Source organism: Nilaparvata lugens, chromosome 14, assembly GCF_014356525.2.
Source record: "Nilaparvata lugens isolate BPH chromosome 14, ASM1435652v1, whole genome shotgun sequence".
In the NCBI taxonomy this organism is placed as follows: Eukaryota; Metazoa; Arthropoda; class Insecta; order Hemiptera; family Delphacidae; genus Nilaparvata; species Nilaparvata lugens.
The window spans coordinates 4,980,887-4,997,875 of NC_052517.1; the positions used below are offsets into that span (position 1 = coordinate 4,980,887).

Here is a 16,989-nt window from a genome sequence, read left to right on the forward strand (position 1 = left end):
CTCAATATAGCTATTAGTGTGGAAATAACAATAATATGATACAGTATCAACACATGATACTATATTTTTATTATCTCAACTTGATACGCACCACAATAATTTGATACAAAACAGGATAGAGCTATCTGCTTTGTAGAATAATAGACTAGGATATCAAACCAATCCTAATCAAATACTGCCATTATAACCTGGACCTCAATATAGCTATTAGTGTTGGAAATAACAATAATATGATACAGTATCAACACATGATACTATATTTTTATTATCTCAACTTGATACGCACCACAATAATTTGATACAAAACAGGATAGAGCTATCTGCTTTGTAGAATAATAGACTAGGATATCAAACCAATCCTAATCAAATACTGCCATTATAACCTGGACCTCAATATAGCTATTAGTGTTGGAAATAACAATAATATGATACAGTATCAACACATGATACTATATTATCTCAACTTGATACGCACCACAATAATTTGATACAAAACAGGATAGAGCTATCTGCTTTGTGGAATGATAGACAAGGATAGCAACACCAATGTTAATAATCAAATACTGTCATTATAATGTGGACCTCACTATAGCAATATTAGTGTTCGACAAGATGATACAGTATCAACACAATATGATACAGTATCATCTCAACTTGATACACAACACCATAATTTGATACAAAACAGGATAGAGCTATGCTTTGTGGAATGATAGACAAAGTTATCAAACCAATGTTAATCAAATACTGCCATTATAACGTGGACAGTCTGATACAGTCTCACCTCACATGATACAGTCTCAACACAATATCAACACAATATGATACAGTATCAACACAATATGATACAATATCATCTGACATTGATACACAAAACCATAGTTTGATACAAAACAGGATAGAACTATCTGCTTTGTCGAAAGATAGACAACAATAATGCTAATCAAATACTGCCATTATAACATGGACCTAACTATGGCAATTAGTGATCGACATAAATACAATATGATACAGTATCATCTCAACTTGATACACACCACCATAATTTGATGAAACAGGATAGAGCTATCTGCTTTGTGGAATGGTAGACAAGGATATCAAACAATGCTAATCAAATACTGCCATTATAACGTGGACAGTCTGATACAATTAGATACAGTCTCACCTCACATGATACAGTCTCAACACAATATGATACAGTATCAACACAATATGATACAATATCATCTCAAATTGATACACAACTCCATAGTTTGATACAAAACAGGATAGAACTATCTCCTTGGTCGAAAGATAGACAACAATAATGCTAATCAAATACTGCCATTATAACATGGACCTCACTATGGCAATTAGTGATCGACATAAATACAATATGATACAGTATCATCTCAACTTGATACACAACACTATAATTTGATACAAAACAGGATAGAGCTATCTGCTTTGGAATGATAGACAAGGATATCAAACCAATGCTAATCAGATACTGACATTATAACGTGGACCTCACCATAGTCTAGTCATGTCATGTACTGCAGTGTAATAGCATCATTACGCCCTTGGTCATTAAATAAGGCGTGGCCCTATCTTCAGTGTCACAGTCAAAAGCAATTCAGTGATGTCCCATGATTGATATGTCAATCGTCATTGTGGGACAATCACAAATAATAGCATTGAATGATTGACATTGGACTCTAACATGCACCGCATTAGCAGAATATGTTTTCTATAGTGAGGTCTACGTTATAATGGCAGTATTTGATTATTTTTTTGTGTAGTTTAGATGTTGATATTGTGGTAACTATTCATTGACCGAGCGAAGTGAGGTCTAAAGCTGCGTTTACACCAGAGTTAATAACACGAATTATTAACAAAAAGTTATCAACTTGATTGAATCGTCAAAAATTTCTCTTGACAAAAGTTAATAACTCATGTTTCTAACAGAAAATTCCTTGTTACTAACAAGATCTTGTAATCAATATAATTGACTTCCATATGATTTCATTTAACGAGACTATTCATATGATATAACAGCCGGAATAAAAAGTAAAGAATTGTCTTCAAATTTGTATTGAAACATGTGTGAGATCATTAAAATAATGATCTTCATCTAATCTAATGTAAATAGATTATAATGCGTTTACACCAGAGTTAAAAACAAAAGTTTTCAACATAAGTTAATAACATTTTCTGTTGGCTGCTAGTTTTTTATCAACCAAAGTTAATAACTTTGTCACGTGTCAATGCAGATAGATTCCCAATTATCAGGCTTCAGATACAATTGAAACGATAAAAATCAAGTGGAGTAGATTGGGCATGAAAATCTCTACAATTAATGTTCAGTAACATTTTTCACCTAAAATTGAAAATAAGCTTTAAATTCGAGAAAATGTGATTATTCAATTGCAAATTATTGTTGATTCTATTAAATCATTCACTATGAAGAGATAGCAGACCTCATGTGTGTCTCCAGCGTTATTGCCCTGTCACCAGCTGGCTCAAATATTTGAATAGTAGACTTGAGATGCGCGGGAACACTAGCGTCAGGTGATTAATTTTCATAACGGCAAGGAAAGTTGTGTGAGTGCGCCACACCAGATTTTTTATCAACAAAAGTTAATCTAACTTTGTCACGTGTTTTGTCTGTTGCTGTAGTTATTAGGGAACAGCTGTAGTTGTAGGGTAGGGATTCTGGGCGAGGGGGTTGCGGGGAAGATAGTAACCTGTTATTAACAAAAGTTACCGACTCTCAATAGATAACATAAATCTTGTTAATAACAAGGAATTTTCTGTTGAAAAAACGAGTTATCAACTTTTTTTTTCAAGAGAATTTTTTTTCGATTAAGTCAAGTTGACAACTTTTTATTAATAACTCATGTTATAAACTCCGGTGTAAACGCAACTCAACATGATGTTATAAACTTTTGTAATTAACATCAGTTGATAACAAAAATGTTAAAAACTTGTGTTATTAACTCTGGTGTAAACGCAGCTTATGATTCAAGTCGACGTTTTGGCATTTCTCTTAATGTTTAAATGTTTAAATGTTTATATGTTTATAAAGTTGGGCATTTACGGCGAAACGCGTTAATAGATTTTTATGAAATTTGACAGGTATGTTCCTTTTTTAATTGCGCGTCGACGTATATACAAGGTTTTTGGAAATTTTGCATTTCAAGGATAATATAAAAGGAAAAATTGAGCCTCCTTCAGACTTCATACGCAAATATTGGAGTAAAAATCAGACTATAGAATTATTCATCATAAATCAGCTGACAAGTGATTACACAGATGTGTGGAGAAGCCAGTCTATTGATGATTGTATTTCCATAAGGTCTATAGTTTCAATCAGGTACTTGTGGATGAGAATACTGCGTGAGGTTTACTGTTCACAGAACTACTTGTATTAAATGAAAAAGACTAAGAAATTGTCGAAAAACCACAGATTTATTGATAGAAAGACCGGTTTCGGTTGTTACACCATGGTCAATCTCTGATAAACGTTTAGGAGTCATAATTTTGAGAAAGATTTTTTTTCCTCGGATAAACTTTGATCAGAGATTGACAATGGTGTAACAACCGAAACCGGTCTCTAACTTTGAATAACATCTGTCGTTTTTGACAATTTCTTAGTCTTTTTATTTAATAGTATTCGTTTAACGTTGGTATTGCTATCATTCCACGAAGCAGATAGCTCTATCCTGTTTTGATCAAACTATGGTGCTGTGTTTCCAGTTAAGATGATACTGTATCATATTGTGTCGATACTGTATCATATTGTCATTATGTCGATCACTAATATTGTTATAGTGAGGCCCACGTTATAATGGCAGTATTTGAATAACATTGGTGTTGCTGTCCTTGTCTATCATTCCACAAAACAGATAGCTCTATCCTGTTTTGATCAAACTATGGTGCTGTGTTTCCAGTTAAGATGATACTGTATCATATTGTGTCGATACTGTATCATATTGTCATTATGTCGATCACTAATATTGTTATAGTGAGGCCCACGTTATAATGGCAGTATTTGAATAACATTGGTGTTGCTGTCCTTGTCTATCATTCCACAAAGCAGATAGCTCTATCCTGTTTTGTATCAAACTATGGTGCTGTGTTTCAAGTTGAGATGATACTGTATCAGCCAATGTAAATTAGTGTATATATATATATTGTGACATAACACTAAGAACTCCAATCTATTCTAAACTCTAGATGGTGTTTACTGAGATGTTGCTGTCCTTGTCTATCATTCCACAAAGCAGATAGCTCTATCCTGTTTTGTATCAAACTATGGTGCTGTGTTTCAAGTTGAGATGATACTGTATCAGCCAATGTAAATTAGTGTATATATATATTGTGACATAACACTAAGAACTCCAATCTATTCTAAACTCTAGATGGTGTTTACTGAGATATTGCAATTATTCAAATGCTAATGAATTAATCATTATTAAACGAAAATCCCAATTAAATGCTGTAATTCACCCCGAAGACTTCTGCTACTGCAAATATTGACAACAGGGTGAACAGCTAGATGTAAATTCGTTGGGCGCTACTATTCAAAAATTATTTGTCAGCCCGGGAATCGAACCCAGTGCCTCCTAATTGCCGGTCAGGAATGCTTACCCTTACACCAAACTGACAATCTCTGGATAGCGAATTCCCGGGCTGACAAATAATTGTTGAATAGTAGCGCTCATCGAAATTCCATTCAGCTGTTTACCCTGTTGTCAATATTTTTGCAGTAGCAGAAGTCTTCGGGGTGAATTACAGCATTTAATTGGGATTTTCGTTTAATAATAATAATATTCTAAACTCCTTCAACTTTTTCCTAGTCATCTTCCTTTCCTCCCATCATCTGTTTCCTCCACTTTTCTTTCTCCTCCACCAACTCCTCCTCCTTCTCTTCCTTCTTCTATTTCTCCTCATCCTCATTTTCCTCCTCCTCCTTCTTGCACGCGCCTCCTCCTCCTCCTCCTCCTCATTCTCTTTCTCCTCTTCTATAGAACTCTAATATAATTTCTAATTTCTTCAGTTTTCTTGTTTATCATTCATCTTTTTATCTTTTACAGTACCAGAAAAAGCGCAGAGTTGTGGGAAAAGTGCACTGCCGAAAATATCAAGAACGAATGTCCAAAACCATCCTGTGAAGAGCCTGTCTTAGCGCCTGGCAGATGTTGCAAAGTCTGTCCTGGAGATCTTGATAGTAAGTAAAAATATTTTTGTCATAGTCATTCAATTTCAGCTGTTTTACATCCATGAAATCAAGCCGGTAAACAGCTGATTGTAGAACAAATAAACATATGATTCTCATTACAGCATACTATACTGTAATAAAATCATATGTTTACAGTCGAGTATGTTTCCTAGTTCCGAGTTTGGAACAGCATAACTGCCGCCTTTTAGCGCAGTCCATCCAGGTGGATGTTTTGTCAACTACATTCAAAAAATTCCTGGTTCAAAACTTGTAAAACTAGGTTATGTTTATAGAATGCATTTAGTAATGTCAGCACAAGCAGGTAATGCTTTCTGTTTCTCAATTATTCTTTTATAGATTATTATGACAAAAAATAGTGTACGTTACTTGGACGTGAATGTCTTTTGCAGTGCTCGAATGAAATTCTAGTCTCGGCTGACGCCTCGACTAGAAACATCATTCTTGCCTGCAAAAGGCCCCTTCCCGTTCTTGTGACTTAAGATACTATTCTCAATAATTTTCAGAATCTTAGAATAGTGTGTGTTGAATCATATTCTATTCTCACGAAAGTAAAAAATATCAAGAATTAAGGCCGATTTCCGAGCTAGGGGATCCCGTGCTCCGCAAGGATCTAATCAGAAACTTGACAAACTGAAATCTTGATAAAATAAAAATAGGCCTTTAATCATCTTCGGTAAATTAAGCGCTGGTTTCCGAGCTCGGGATTCAGCTAAGTTCTAGACTTCAAACAGCTGGAGTCAGTATCACCTCACATGATACAGTACTATCTCAATTGATACACAACACCATAATTTTGCTACAAAACTTCCAAACTTTGAATGAATTCTACAAACCATTGGATATCTTCTTAAGCTATATTTTTCTAGGCTAGTATGAATTGGAAAAACAATGTCTTGTGTGACTTCCAGGTCAATAATAAAGGTTACTAAGGGTCGGTTTCCGAGCTCGGGATTCTGCCAAGTTCTAGACTTTAAACAGCTGGAGTCAGAAAATTGGCTTTCCAATTGGCTTGGGCGTAGTCGCAGTCCAAGTTTAAATTGAATTCCGAAAAACTAGAAAATTGTTCTCAAAATAAAATAAAGGGAAAATATTGTAAAGCTTAAGCTATTTTGAATTATTTAGGAATGTTTCATTACGTCAAGGAAAAACGTTTCCAATTATAGAAATGAGAAAATAAGAATTATCATAAAAACTGCGACAACGTCCCGTTTTGGAAAGCCAATTTTTTCTAGAACTTAGCTAAATCCCGAGCTCGAAGACCGGCTGAAAGTGTCAGAAACCATCTTGTGGAGAGTCTGTTTTAGCACGTGGCCTGGCAGATATTGTAAAGTCTGTATAGTAAGTGAAAATAGTTTTTAATCGTTTACATAATCTTAGAATAGTGAGTAGAGATAGGGTGTGATCAAATAGAATATTCAGAATTATTATAGATTAACAATCAATGTAAAATCAATTAATTTGTTATGACAAAAATAATATTATTCAAATGCTAATGAATTGATAATTGACCGAGCGAAGATTCAAGTCGACGGTTTGGCATTTCTCTTTATGTTTAAATGTTTATATGTTGCGCATTTACGGCGAAACGCGGTAATAGATTTTCATGAAATTTGACAGGTATGTTCCTTTTTTAATTGCGCGTCGACGTATATACAAGGTTTTTGGAAATTTTGCAATTCAAGGATAATATAAAAGGAAAAAGGAGCCTCCTTCATACGCCAATATTAGAGTAAAAATCACACTATAGAATTATTCATCATAAATCAGCTGACAAGTGATTACACAGATGTGTGGAGAAGCCAGTCTATTGCTGTATTTCCATAAGGTCTATAGTTTCAATCAGGTACTTGTAGATGAGAATACTGCGTGAGGTCTACTGTTCACAGAACTACTAGTCTAATAGAGTTTATTAGGACGACAAAAAATCGAACGTTAAAAAATCGGTGTTTGTGTGTTACTTTCTGTTTCAGAATAACCTTGAAGTTTCATAATTTTTTTTTAGAAATTTAATATTTTAACGCGGAAAGTAATTGACAAACAATATGATGTAATAAACAGGAATTTACTTTCAAAAGCAATTAAACTCTGATTGACTCGGGAATATTTATTACATTCCAATTATAACTTTAACCTGTTAATATCTCATTATTGAATCTATAGTAAGATCCACGTTATAATAGCAGAGAAGAAAGATAGGAGAACAACGTTGCCGATCCTCTTTCTAATGTCTTCTATAGACATTATAGCTGATACATACATTATATATAGCTGATACAGGTTTATTGATATAACTGTTTAACTCGTTAAACAATATAATATTAACTGTTCATTGTCGTTTAAAATAATCAATTATTTTTCATCAAGCAAGAAATTATACTTTTCAATAATTATTCCATAATTGAGATGAAATATTTTGTTAATTAATTATCAATTCTACATTGTTAGAAGACGATCTGGAAACAGAGCAAAGCGAGAAAGAGATAGCGCTATCTGCTTTGTTGAATGATAGACAACACCAACGTTAATCAAATACTGCCACTATAACGTGGACCTCACTATAGCAATTAGTGTTCGACAATATGATACAGTATCATCTCAACTTGATACACAACACCATAATTTGATACAAGACAGGATAGAGCTATCTGCTTTGTGGAATGATAGACAAGGATAGCAACATCAATGTTAATCAAATACTGTCATTATAACGTGGACCTCACTTTAGCAATTAGTGTTCGACAATATGATACAGTATCATCTCAACTTGATACACAACACCATAATTTGATACAAGACAGGATAGAGCTATCTGCTTTGTGGAATGATAGACAAGGATAGCAATACCATTGCTAATGAAACACTGCCATTATAACGTGGACCTCACTATAGCAATTAGTGTTCGACAATATGATACAGTATCATCTCAACTTGATACACAACACCATGATTTGATACAAAACAGGATAGAGCTATCTGCTTTGTGGAATGATAGCAACACCAATGATAATCAAATACTGCCATTATAACGTGGACCTCACTATAGCAATTAGTGTTCGACAATATGATACAGTATCATCTCAACTTGATACACAACACCATAATTTGATACAAAACAGGATAGAGCTATCTGCTTTGTCGAATGATAGACAAGGATAGCAACACCAATGTTAGTCGAATACTGCCATTATAACGTGGACCTCACTTTAGCAATTAGTGTTCGACAATATGATACAGTATCATCTCAACTTGATACACAACACCATAATTTGATACAAGACAGGATAGAGCTATCTGCTTTGTCGTATGATAGACAAGGATAGCAATACCATTGCTAAGGAAGCACTGCCATTATAACGTGGACCTCACTTTAGCAATTAGTGTTCAACAGTATGATACAGTATCATCTCAACTTGATACACAACACCATAATTTGATACAAGACAGGATAGAGCTATCTGCTTTGTGGAATGATAGACAAGGATAGCAACACCAATGTTAGTCGAATACTGCCATTATAACGTGGACCTCACTATAGCAATTAGTGTTCGACAATATGATACAGTATCATCTCAACTTGATACACAACACCATAATTTGATACAAGACAGGATAGAGCTATCTGCTTTGTGGAGTGATAGACAAGGATAGCAACACCAATGTTAATCAAATACTGCCATTATAACGTGGACCTCACTATAGCAATAATTGGTGTTTGACAATATGATACAGTATCATCTCAACTTGCTACACAACACCATAATTTGATACAAGACAGGATAGAGCTATCTGCTTTGTCGAATGATAGACAAGGATAGCAATACCATTGCTAATGGAACACTGCCATTATAACGTGGACCTCATTATAGCAATTAGTGTTCGACAATATGATACAGTATCATCTCAACTTGATACACAACACCATAATTTGATACAAGACAGGATAGAGCTATCTGCTTTGTCGAATGATAGACAAGGATAGCAATACCATTGCTAATGAAACACTGCCATTATAACGCGGACCTTACTATAGCTACAATGTACACAGAGATTCACTTCAAAGTGTCATAATTTCTCTTATTAAACATCAATTCTTCCCCTTTAATTAATGCTGAAATTATCAACTAAATCTGTTTAAAGAGTAATATATCATTGACTAATGTGTGTTTGTAGAATATAAAGGAGGTATTTTAATTATGCTCGTAAATTAATTAATTATGGGAATAATAAATTATAAGTGGATACCAGTTTGGAGAGTATGGTATCGGTTGTAAATTATCGATAATAAATTATTATCGACCATCGGGAGTAACATTGATACATGCCAATTTATTTGAATAATTTATTGGATGCTATTTTATTAGTAGAGATAAGTCAAACAAAGGCTTGGGGTGGATGAGTGCTGTATACTGTTACTGTATATTATTGTTGAATATATGTTGAGAGTTACGAAGGAGGAGGTGAAGGAGAAGAGGAAGAAGAAGAAGAAGAAGAAGAAGAAGAAGAAGAAGAAGAAGAAGGGGAATGGGAAGAAGAAGAAGAGGAAGAAGTAGAAAATGAAGAATGATGAAGGGGTGGGGGAGGATGAGGAGGAGAAGGAGAAGAAGAAGAAAAAGAAGAGGAAGTGTGAGGAGAGGGAGAAGAAGAAGAAGAAGAAGAAGAAGAAGAAGAAGGAGAAGAAGAAGTAAAGGATGGAAAAGAATAAGAATAAGTAAAGGAGTGAGAAGAAGAAGAAAATAGGGAGGAGAAGAAGAAGATATGTAGGAGAAAAATAAGGTGAACTTGAATAACACCTACAAAAAGAAGGTGAAGAAGAAAAGGTGGAGGAGGGAAAGAAAGAATAAGGAGAGGAAGAAAGAGAAGGAGAATATGAGGGAGAAGAAGAAGGAGAAGGAGAGAAAGGATGATAATAATAATGAGAAAAAGAAGACGAAGAAGAACAAAATACATGAGAAAATAGCTATTTTAATGCAAAAGCTGTAGTGAGATCCACGTTATAATGACAGTGGATTGAGATGGGAGAACAGCGTTGCCGATTCTCTGCCTTGATTCATTGTCAAAAACAGATTTGGCATCGTTGTGGAGCAACAAAAAGATAGTACTACCTACTTTGTCGAATAATAGACAAGGATAGCAACACCAAAGTTGATCAAATACTGCCATTATAACGTGGACCTCACTATAGAACAAGAACAACCACAACATGATACAGTATCAACACAATATGATACAGTATCATCTCCACTTGATACACAACACCATAATTTGATGCACAACAGGATAGCACTATCTGCTTTGTGGAATAATAGACAAGGATAGCAACACCAAAGTTGATCAAATACTGCCATTATAACGTGGACCTAACTATAGAAAATTTAAAGCAGTAGTGGAAAAATGAAAAAAAATGAACGTCAAGAACAAATAGATAGTTGAATAATTATTAAATATAGTAAGAAAATAAAATAACGAAGCAGATTAGCAGATTTAATTAACAACTACATTTCAATCCTTTCGATAATGCACTAAGAAAATTAGAAATTGAAATTATGTATTTTTAATATCATTTTCTATTTCCATTTGCGTTATTTATACCAAAGTAGGAAATCTCTTATCAAAGAAAAATGACTTAAAATTCAAATAAGTAGTTGCAAATCTACATAAAACGTGAGAAATTAATTTACTTTCAGTAATTTTCCCTTTTTCAAGGTTGAAACTCCATAATGTTTTCTATTTTATTAGGATAAGCTTCATAATTATAGTGAGGTCCACGTTATAATGGCAGTATTCGATTAACATTGGTGTTGCTATCCTTGTCTATCATTCCACAAAGCAGATAGATAGCTCTATCCTGTTCTGTATCAAATTATGGTGCTGTGTATCAAGTTGAGATGATACTGTATCATATTGTCGAACACTATATAATTGCTATAGTGAGGTCCACGTTATAATGGCAGTATTCGATTAACATTGGTGTTGCTATCCTTGTCCATCATTCCACAAAGCAGATAGCTCTATCCTGTTGTGTATGAAATCATGGTGTTTTGTATCAAGTTGAGATGATACTGTATCATATTGTGGGTAGACTATGAAGTAATGTAATGAAGCTCCGGAATATTCAAAAACAATTAAGAAAAAAATAAAGTGGCAACAATGCCATATGCTATTATGTCTTTCGACTACATAACGTGCATATTATCATAAATAATCTATATTAATAAATAAGGAAGAACTGGCTTATACACGTAGGGGATAGGAAATTCACGAATGACGTATCATCACGTCTCAACTACTCAACTCATTAACTTGAAAATTTGCATATAGATTCTTAATTCACCGAGGATGGTTATAGGCCTATTTTCAATCCTTCAAGATTCCATTACGTCAAGTTTTCAGTTTTTCATGTTTTCAATTTGTCATGCTTTTAAGAACTGGCTTACATACGTATGGGATAGGAAATCCACGAATGACGCATCATCACGTCTCTACTACTCAACTGATTATCTTGAAATTTTGCATATACATTCTTAATTAACCGAGGATGGTTATAGGCCTATTTTCAATCCTTCAAGATTTCATTACGTCAAGTTTTCAATTTGTCATGCTTCTAGTTGTTGTATAGAGAGACAGCTAAACATTCTTTTTAAAAGGGAAATTGAAAGATTGGTATTATTGGGGATCCTATTCGAATAAAAATAACTGACTCCATTCTATCGCATCAAATTTTTGGTACGCCATCTTGGAACTGCCATTTTGAATCAAAGTACATTTATTTCAATTGTAAGGTGATCATATGAATATATGCTACATAATACATGATTTCGATACAGTATTTCAAAAGATAATGAATGGTGAAAACCGCCAAAAGTTATTCTCATGAAAATATACTGGTCAATCATCTCTATCTATCAATCTATCTATATATATAAAAGCGAAATGGCACTCACTCACCCACTCACTCACTCACTCACTCACTCACTCACTCGCATAACTAAAAATCTACCGGACCAAAAACGTTCAAATTTGGTAGGTATGTTCAGTTGGCCCTTTAGAGGCGCACTAAGAAATCTTTTGGCAATATTTCAACTCTAAGGGTTGTTTTTAAGGGTTTAAAGTTCGTCTTTTAGCATGTATATTCTTCTTCTCCCAATCTCTTAATTATAATTGAAATTTCCATATCATATGTTACTATAGAACTATAATCTAGATAGAGTACCTCTTCGAAACAGTTGTTAACTGGCAACTAAATTAATAATTTTGTCAGGTTGGCATTAAGTTGAGTGACTTTGTTAGGTTGGCACCAAGTGAAGATTTAAATGCATTTATCGCGGAAAAATTGATTGGGCACTGCTACTTCAATCCTGGGAATATTATATTATAGCCGTCAGGCTCGCTTCGCTCGCCATATCCGTTTAGTCAGACGTTTAGTCTGGACCCCCGACTGGATTGTCCTAACATGATAAAAATTCAGGCGAGCGAAGCGAGCCTGCTAATCTCATTCTTGGACGATCCAGTCGGGGGTCCAGGGGGTGGAGCCCCCTGGCTAGACGGATATGGCGAGCGAAGCGAGCCTGACGGCTAGTCATCTATATACTATAGATTTGCTCGTTTTAGATTTATTTATTGACTTTTGATAAACCGAACACAATTCTTTAAAATGATTGGGGAAGTACTAACAGGCACAGCCCAAAACTGTTTCTTTCCCAATTTTGATTTATACTCTATAAATAGTCCAGAAAGTAGGTTATGTTCCATACACTTGAATTCAGGTTCAATTCTCTGTTCAAACATTTGAAAACAAAAAAAATTATAATTTAGATTATATACAAACCAAATTGAATAACAAAATAACACTCACTAATCATTTAAAATTGTCAAATAATGATCAACTTTGAAAATTGTGATATACTCTAGTTTAGGAGGATTATCATGTCATGTCAACAAATCAGATTATGTTGATCAAATCGACTAAATTGTCTAGCTAGATAAAATTCCTCGCTGATCGATTATGATTACACAGCTGGAAATAATTCTGTCTCTCTCCCACGCAGGCACACGCATCTTCTGTTATCGAGAGACGACGAAATTATCATTTGTTTTCCAAGGATGAATTATCCTCTTAATGTCGTTCAACGAGTTTTCCAAAGAATGATACCTAGTGCAATCGAATCTTGATATCATGAACCTACTATGTTCCAAATTTCGTGAAAATCGTTAGAGTCGTTTTCGTGATCCGTAAAAACATAAATAACCAGATATAAAAATAATCAGATATATAAATACAGAAATTGCTCGCTTAATATAATAGGATAAAGGAAAGATCTGGCTTATACGTGTAGGGGATAGAAAATTCACGAATGACGGACGCATCATCACGTCTCAACTACTCAACTCATTAACTTCACATTTTGCATATACATTCTCAATTTACCGAGGATGGTTATAGGCCTATTTTCAATTCTTCAAGATTTCAGTAGGTCAAGTTTTCAGTTTATCAAGTCTTCAACTCTACAAGATCACAGTTGTCAAGTTTTGAAAGACCCTTACGGAGCACGGGTTACCTGCTAGTACACAATATAACATTCACTTTCTTGAAAGATAGCATCAAGGCTTATTATTAATTATTTTTCCCAACTAGTGTATAGTCTATAATAATTCTAGATGATTATTATTAGACTATTTACGAATTCTAAAAATAATCCAGGTAAGATGCCGTGATAAAGACTATAGTGAGGTTACGTTATAATGGCAGTGGAGAAAGATAGCAGAACAACGTTGCCGATCCTCTGTCTTGTCAATGTCTTCTATAGACGGTAGCTGATACAGGTTTATTGATATAATATGAACTATTCATTCTCGTTTAAAACTAGTAGTACTGTGAACAGAAGACCTCACGCAGTATTCCCATCCACAAGTACCTGATTGAAACTATAGACCTTATGGGAATACAGCAATAGACTGGCTTCTCCACACATCTGTGTAATCACTTGTCAGCTGAGTTATGATGAATAATTCTATGGTCTGATTTTACTCTAATATTGGCGTATGAAGGAGGCCTCTTTTTTCATTTTATATTATCCTTGAAATGCAAAATTTTCCTAAACCTTGTATATACGTTGACGCGCAATTAAAAAAGGAACATACCTGTCAAATTTAATGAGAATCTATTACCGCGTTTCGCCGTAAATGCGCAACATAAAAACATATAAACATTTAAACATTTGAACATTTTTCTTATAATTTTCACTCCGTTCCCCATCTCATCAGTTAAATTTACCTAGTACCAGAGAAAACTCCTATAATTCTGTGCTAGTACTACACTTTTTTAACAGCCTTCCTAGACATGCCCCTTAAGAGAAATACCAAACCGTCGACTTGAATCCTATTATATTGACGCTCGCTCAATAATCATATTATATTTTATTAAGCAAGGAACTATATTTTTCAATAATTTCATAATGATTTTTCATAATTGAGATGAAATATTTTGTCAATTCTACATTGTTGAAAGCCGATCTGGCAACAGAGCAAAGCGAGAGAGAGATAGCTTTGTTGAATGATAGACAAGGATAGCAATACCATTGGCAATCAAGCACTGCCATTATAACGTGGACCTCGCTATATGCAAAATCTTGAAGAAATGTGTTTTAAACGTGAGAAAATATCGTGATTGCTGTTAACAGAGAAAGAGAGAGTGTGAGAGTGTGTGAAAGCGTGAGAGAGATATTTAATTATTTAATACATCTTACATCCCCAGGTCTGAAAAAAACCTATGGAGTGATATGAAGTGAGAGAGAGATAGTGAGAGAGAGTGAGTGAGAGAGAGAGAGAGTGGGAGTGTGTGTGTGTGAGAGCGAGAGAGATATTTGAATTATTTAATACATCTTACATCCCCAGGTCTGACAAAACGTATGGAGTGATATGAAGAGAGAGATTTTGACAGTGAGAGAGATAGAGTGAGTGAGTGAGTGAGAGAGATGGAGAGAGAGTGAGAGAGATTGATTGATTGAGTACTTTATTTATGTAGATTACAATATACTGTCTTATACACTTATATACAATAGCTTACAATACAGCAAAATTATAGATGAATCTACATAATATATACTAAGAAAATAATTATTGAGCTGTATATAATATGAAAAAGTAATTTGTAATATAATAACTATAGATATTATATTGTTATGCATCTACATAAATTGGCGGAGCTTTGGACATATCAATGTCCATTCTTTGGAAAGAATATTAAAAATATCCTCCTCACTAACTCTTTACCAAACTCTCTATCAAGAGAGAGAGAGAGAGAGAGAGAGAGAGAGTGAGTGAGATCGTGACAGAGATATTTGAATTAATTACATCTTACATTGCTAGGTCTGACAAAACGTATGGAGTGATATGAAGAGAGAGAGAGAGAGTGAGAGAGAGAGAGAGAGAGAGTGTAAAGGTGTGAAAAAAGTTGAGAAAAAGAAATAAACTTCTACTGGCGCCAACTGCTGTCATAATAATAGATAATAGCCTCTAAGCTGTATTTATAACTAAGTGTCTATGAGTTCTTCCACACAACGTGAGTAGAGTGACGTTGGCATCCATTCATTAGAAGGAGGAGGAGAAGAAGAAGAAGAAGAAGAAGAAGAAGAAGAAGAGAAGAAGAAGAAGAAGAAGGAGAAGAAAAAGAGAAGGATGAGAAGGAGGATGATGATGAGAAGAAGGAGAAGGAGGAAGAGTTGGAGGAGGAGGAGGTGGGAAGAAGAAGAGTGAGGAGTAGAAGAAGGAGGAGAAGGAGGAGGAGAAGGAGAAGAAGAAGAGAAGGAGATTGATTGATTGATTGAGTACTTTATTTATGTGGATTACAATATATACTGGCTTATACACTTATATACAATAGCTTACAATACAGCAAAATTATAGATGAATTTACATAATATAGACTAAGAAAATAATTATTGAACTGTATATGATATGAACAAAGCAATTTGTAATATAATAACTATAGATAATAATTATATTGTTATGCATCTACATAAATTGGCGGAGATTTGGACATATCAATGTCCATTCTTCGGAAAGTATATTCAAAATATCCTCACCACTAACTCTTTACCAGAGTCTCTCTCTACTCTACAGTTCAAAAGAACTCTCTCTCTCTAGAGAGAGAGAGAGAGAGAGAGAGAGAGGAGAGAGAGAGAAAATGCATATGAAAAAGAAAGACAAGAACAAGATGGGAATAGTAAAATATAAGAAGAAGAAGAGTGAAAATAAAGATGATAAAGAGAGACAATGGATATGATGAACAATAAGAGATAAGAGAGAAAAAAGAAGACGTAGAAGTTGAAGGAGAAGTAGAAAGAGAAGATGTAGACTAGATGATGACGAAGAAATAGGACAATAACCAGGAAATGAGAATCGAGTTCAGAAAACGGAAAGGAAGAAAAAGAAGAAGTAGAAGAAAAAGAAGAAGAATGAGAAGGAGAAGGAGGAGGAGAAGAAGAAGGAGACGATGAGGAAGAAGAAGAAGAAGAAGAAGAAGAAGAAGAAGAAGAAGAAAAAGAAGAGGAAGAAGAAGAAGAGGAGGAGGAAGAAGAAGAAGAAGAAGAAGAAGAAGAAGAAGAAGAAAAAGTGACTAGAAAGACTCTATAAAAAACTTGTGCAGACATCCATAACACTGTAATACATACCTGTTTTAAGTATTGAATTTCTTATTGAAATAAAAATTGAAAAATAAACAATGTCTACTTTTATTGTAACTTGAAACCTGACTTGTTTCTAATCAC

General features: G+C 34.3%; 1 protein-coding gene across 1 annotated transcript in view; it reads left to right on the top strand.

The window, feature by feature from the left end:
• LOC111049655 (dorsal-ventral patterning protein Sog) overlaps positions 1–16,989 on the top strand; it is a 106,786-nt gene that overhangs the window by 64,721 nt on the left and 25,076 nt on the right. The window contains 2 exon segments of the mRNA XM_039440591.1: positions 5,079–5,120; positions 5,122–5,212. Of these exon segments, the coding sequence (XP_039296525.1) occupies positions 5,079–5,120; positions 5,122–5,212 (133 nt within the window).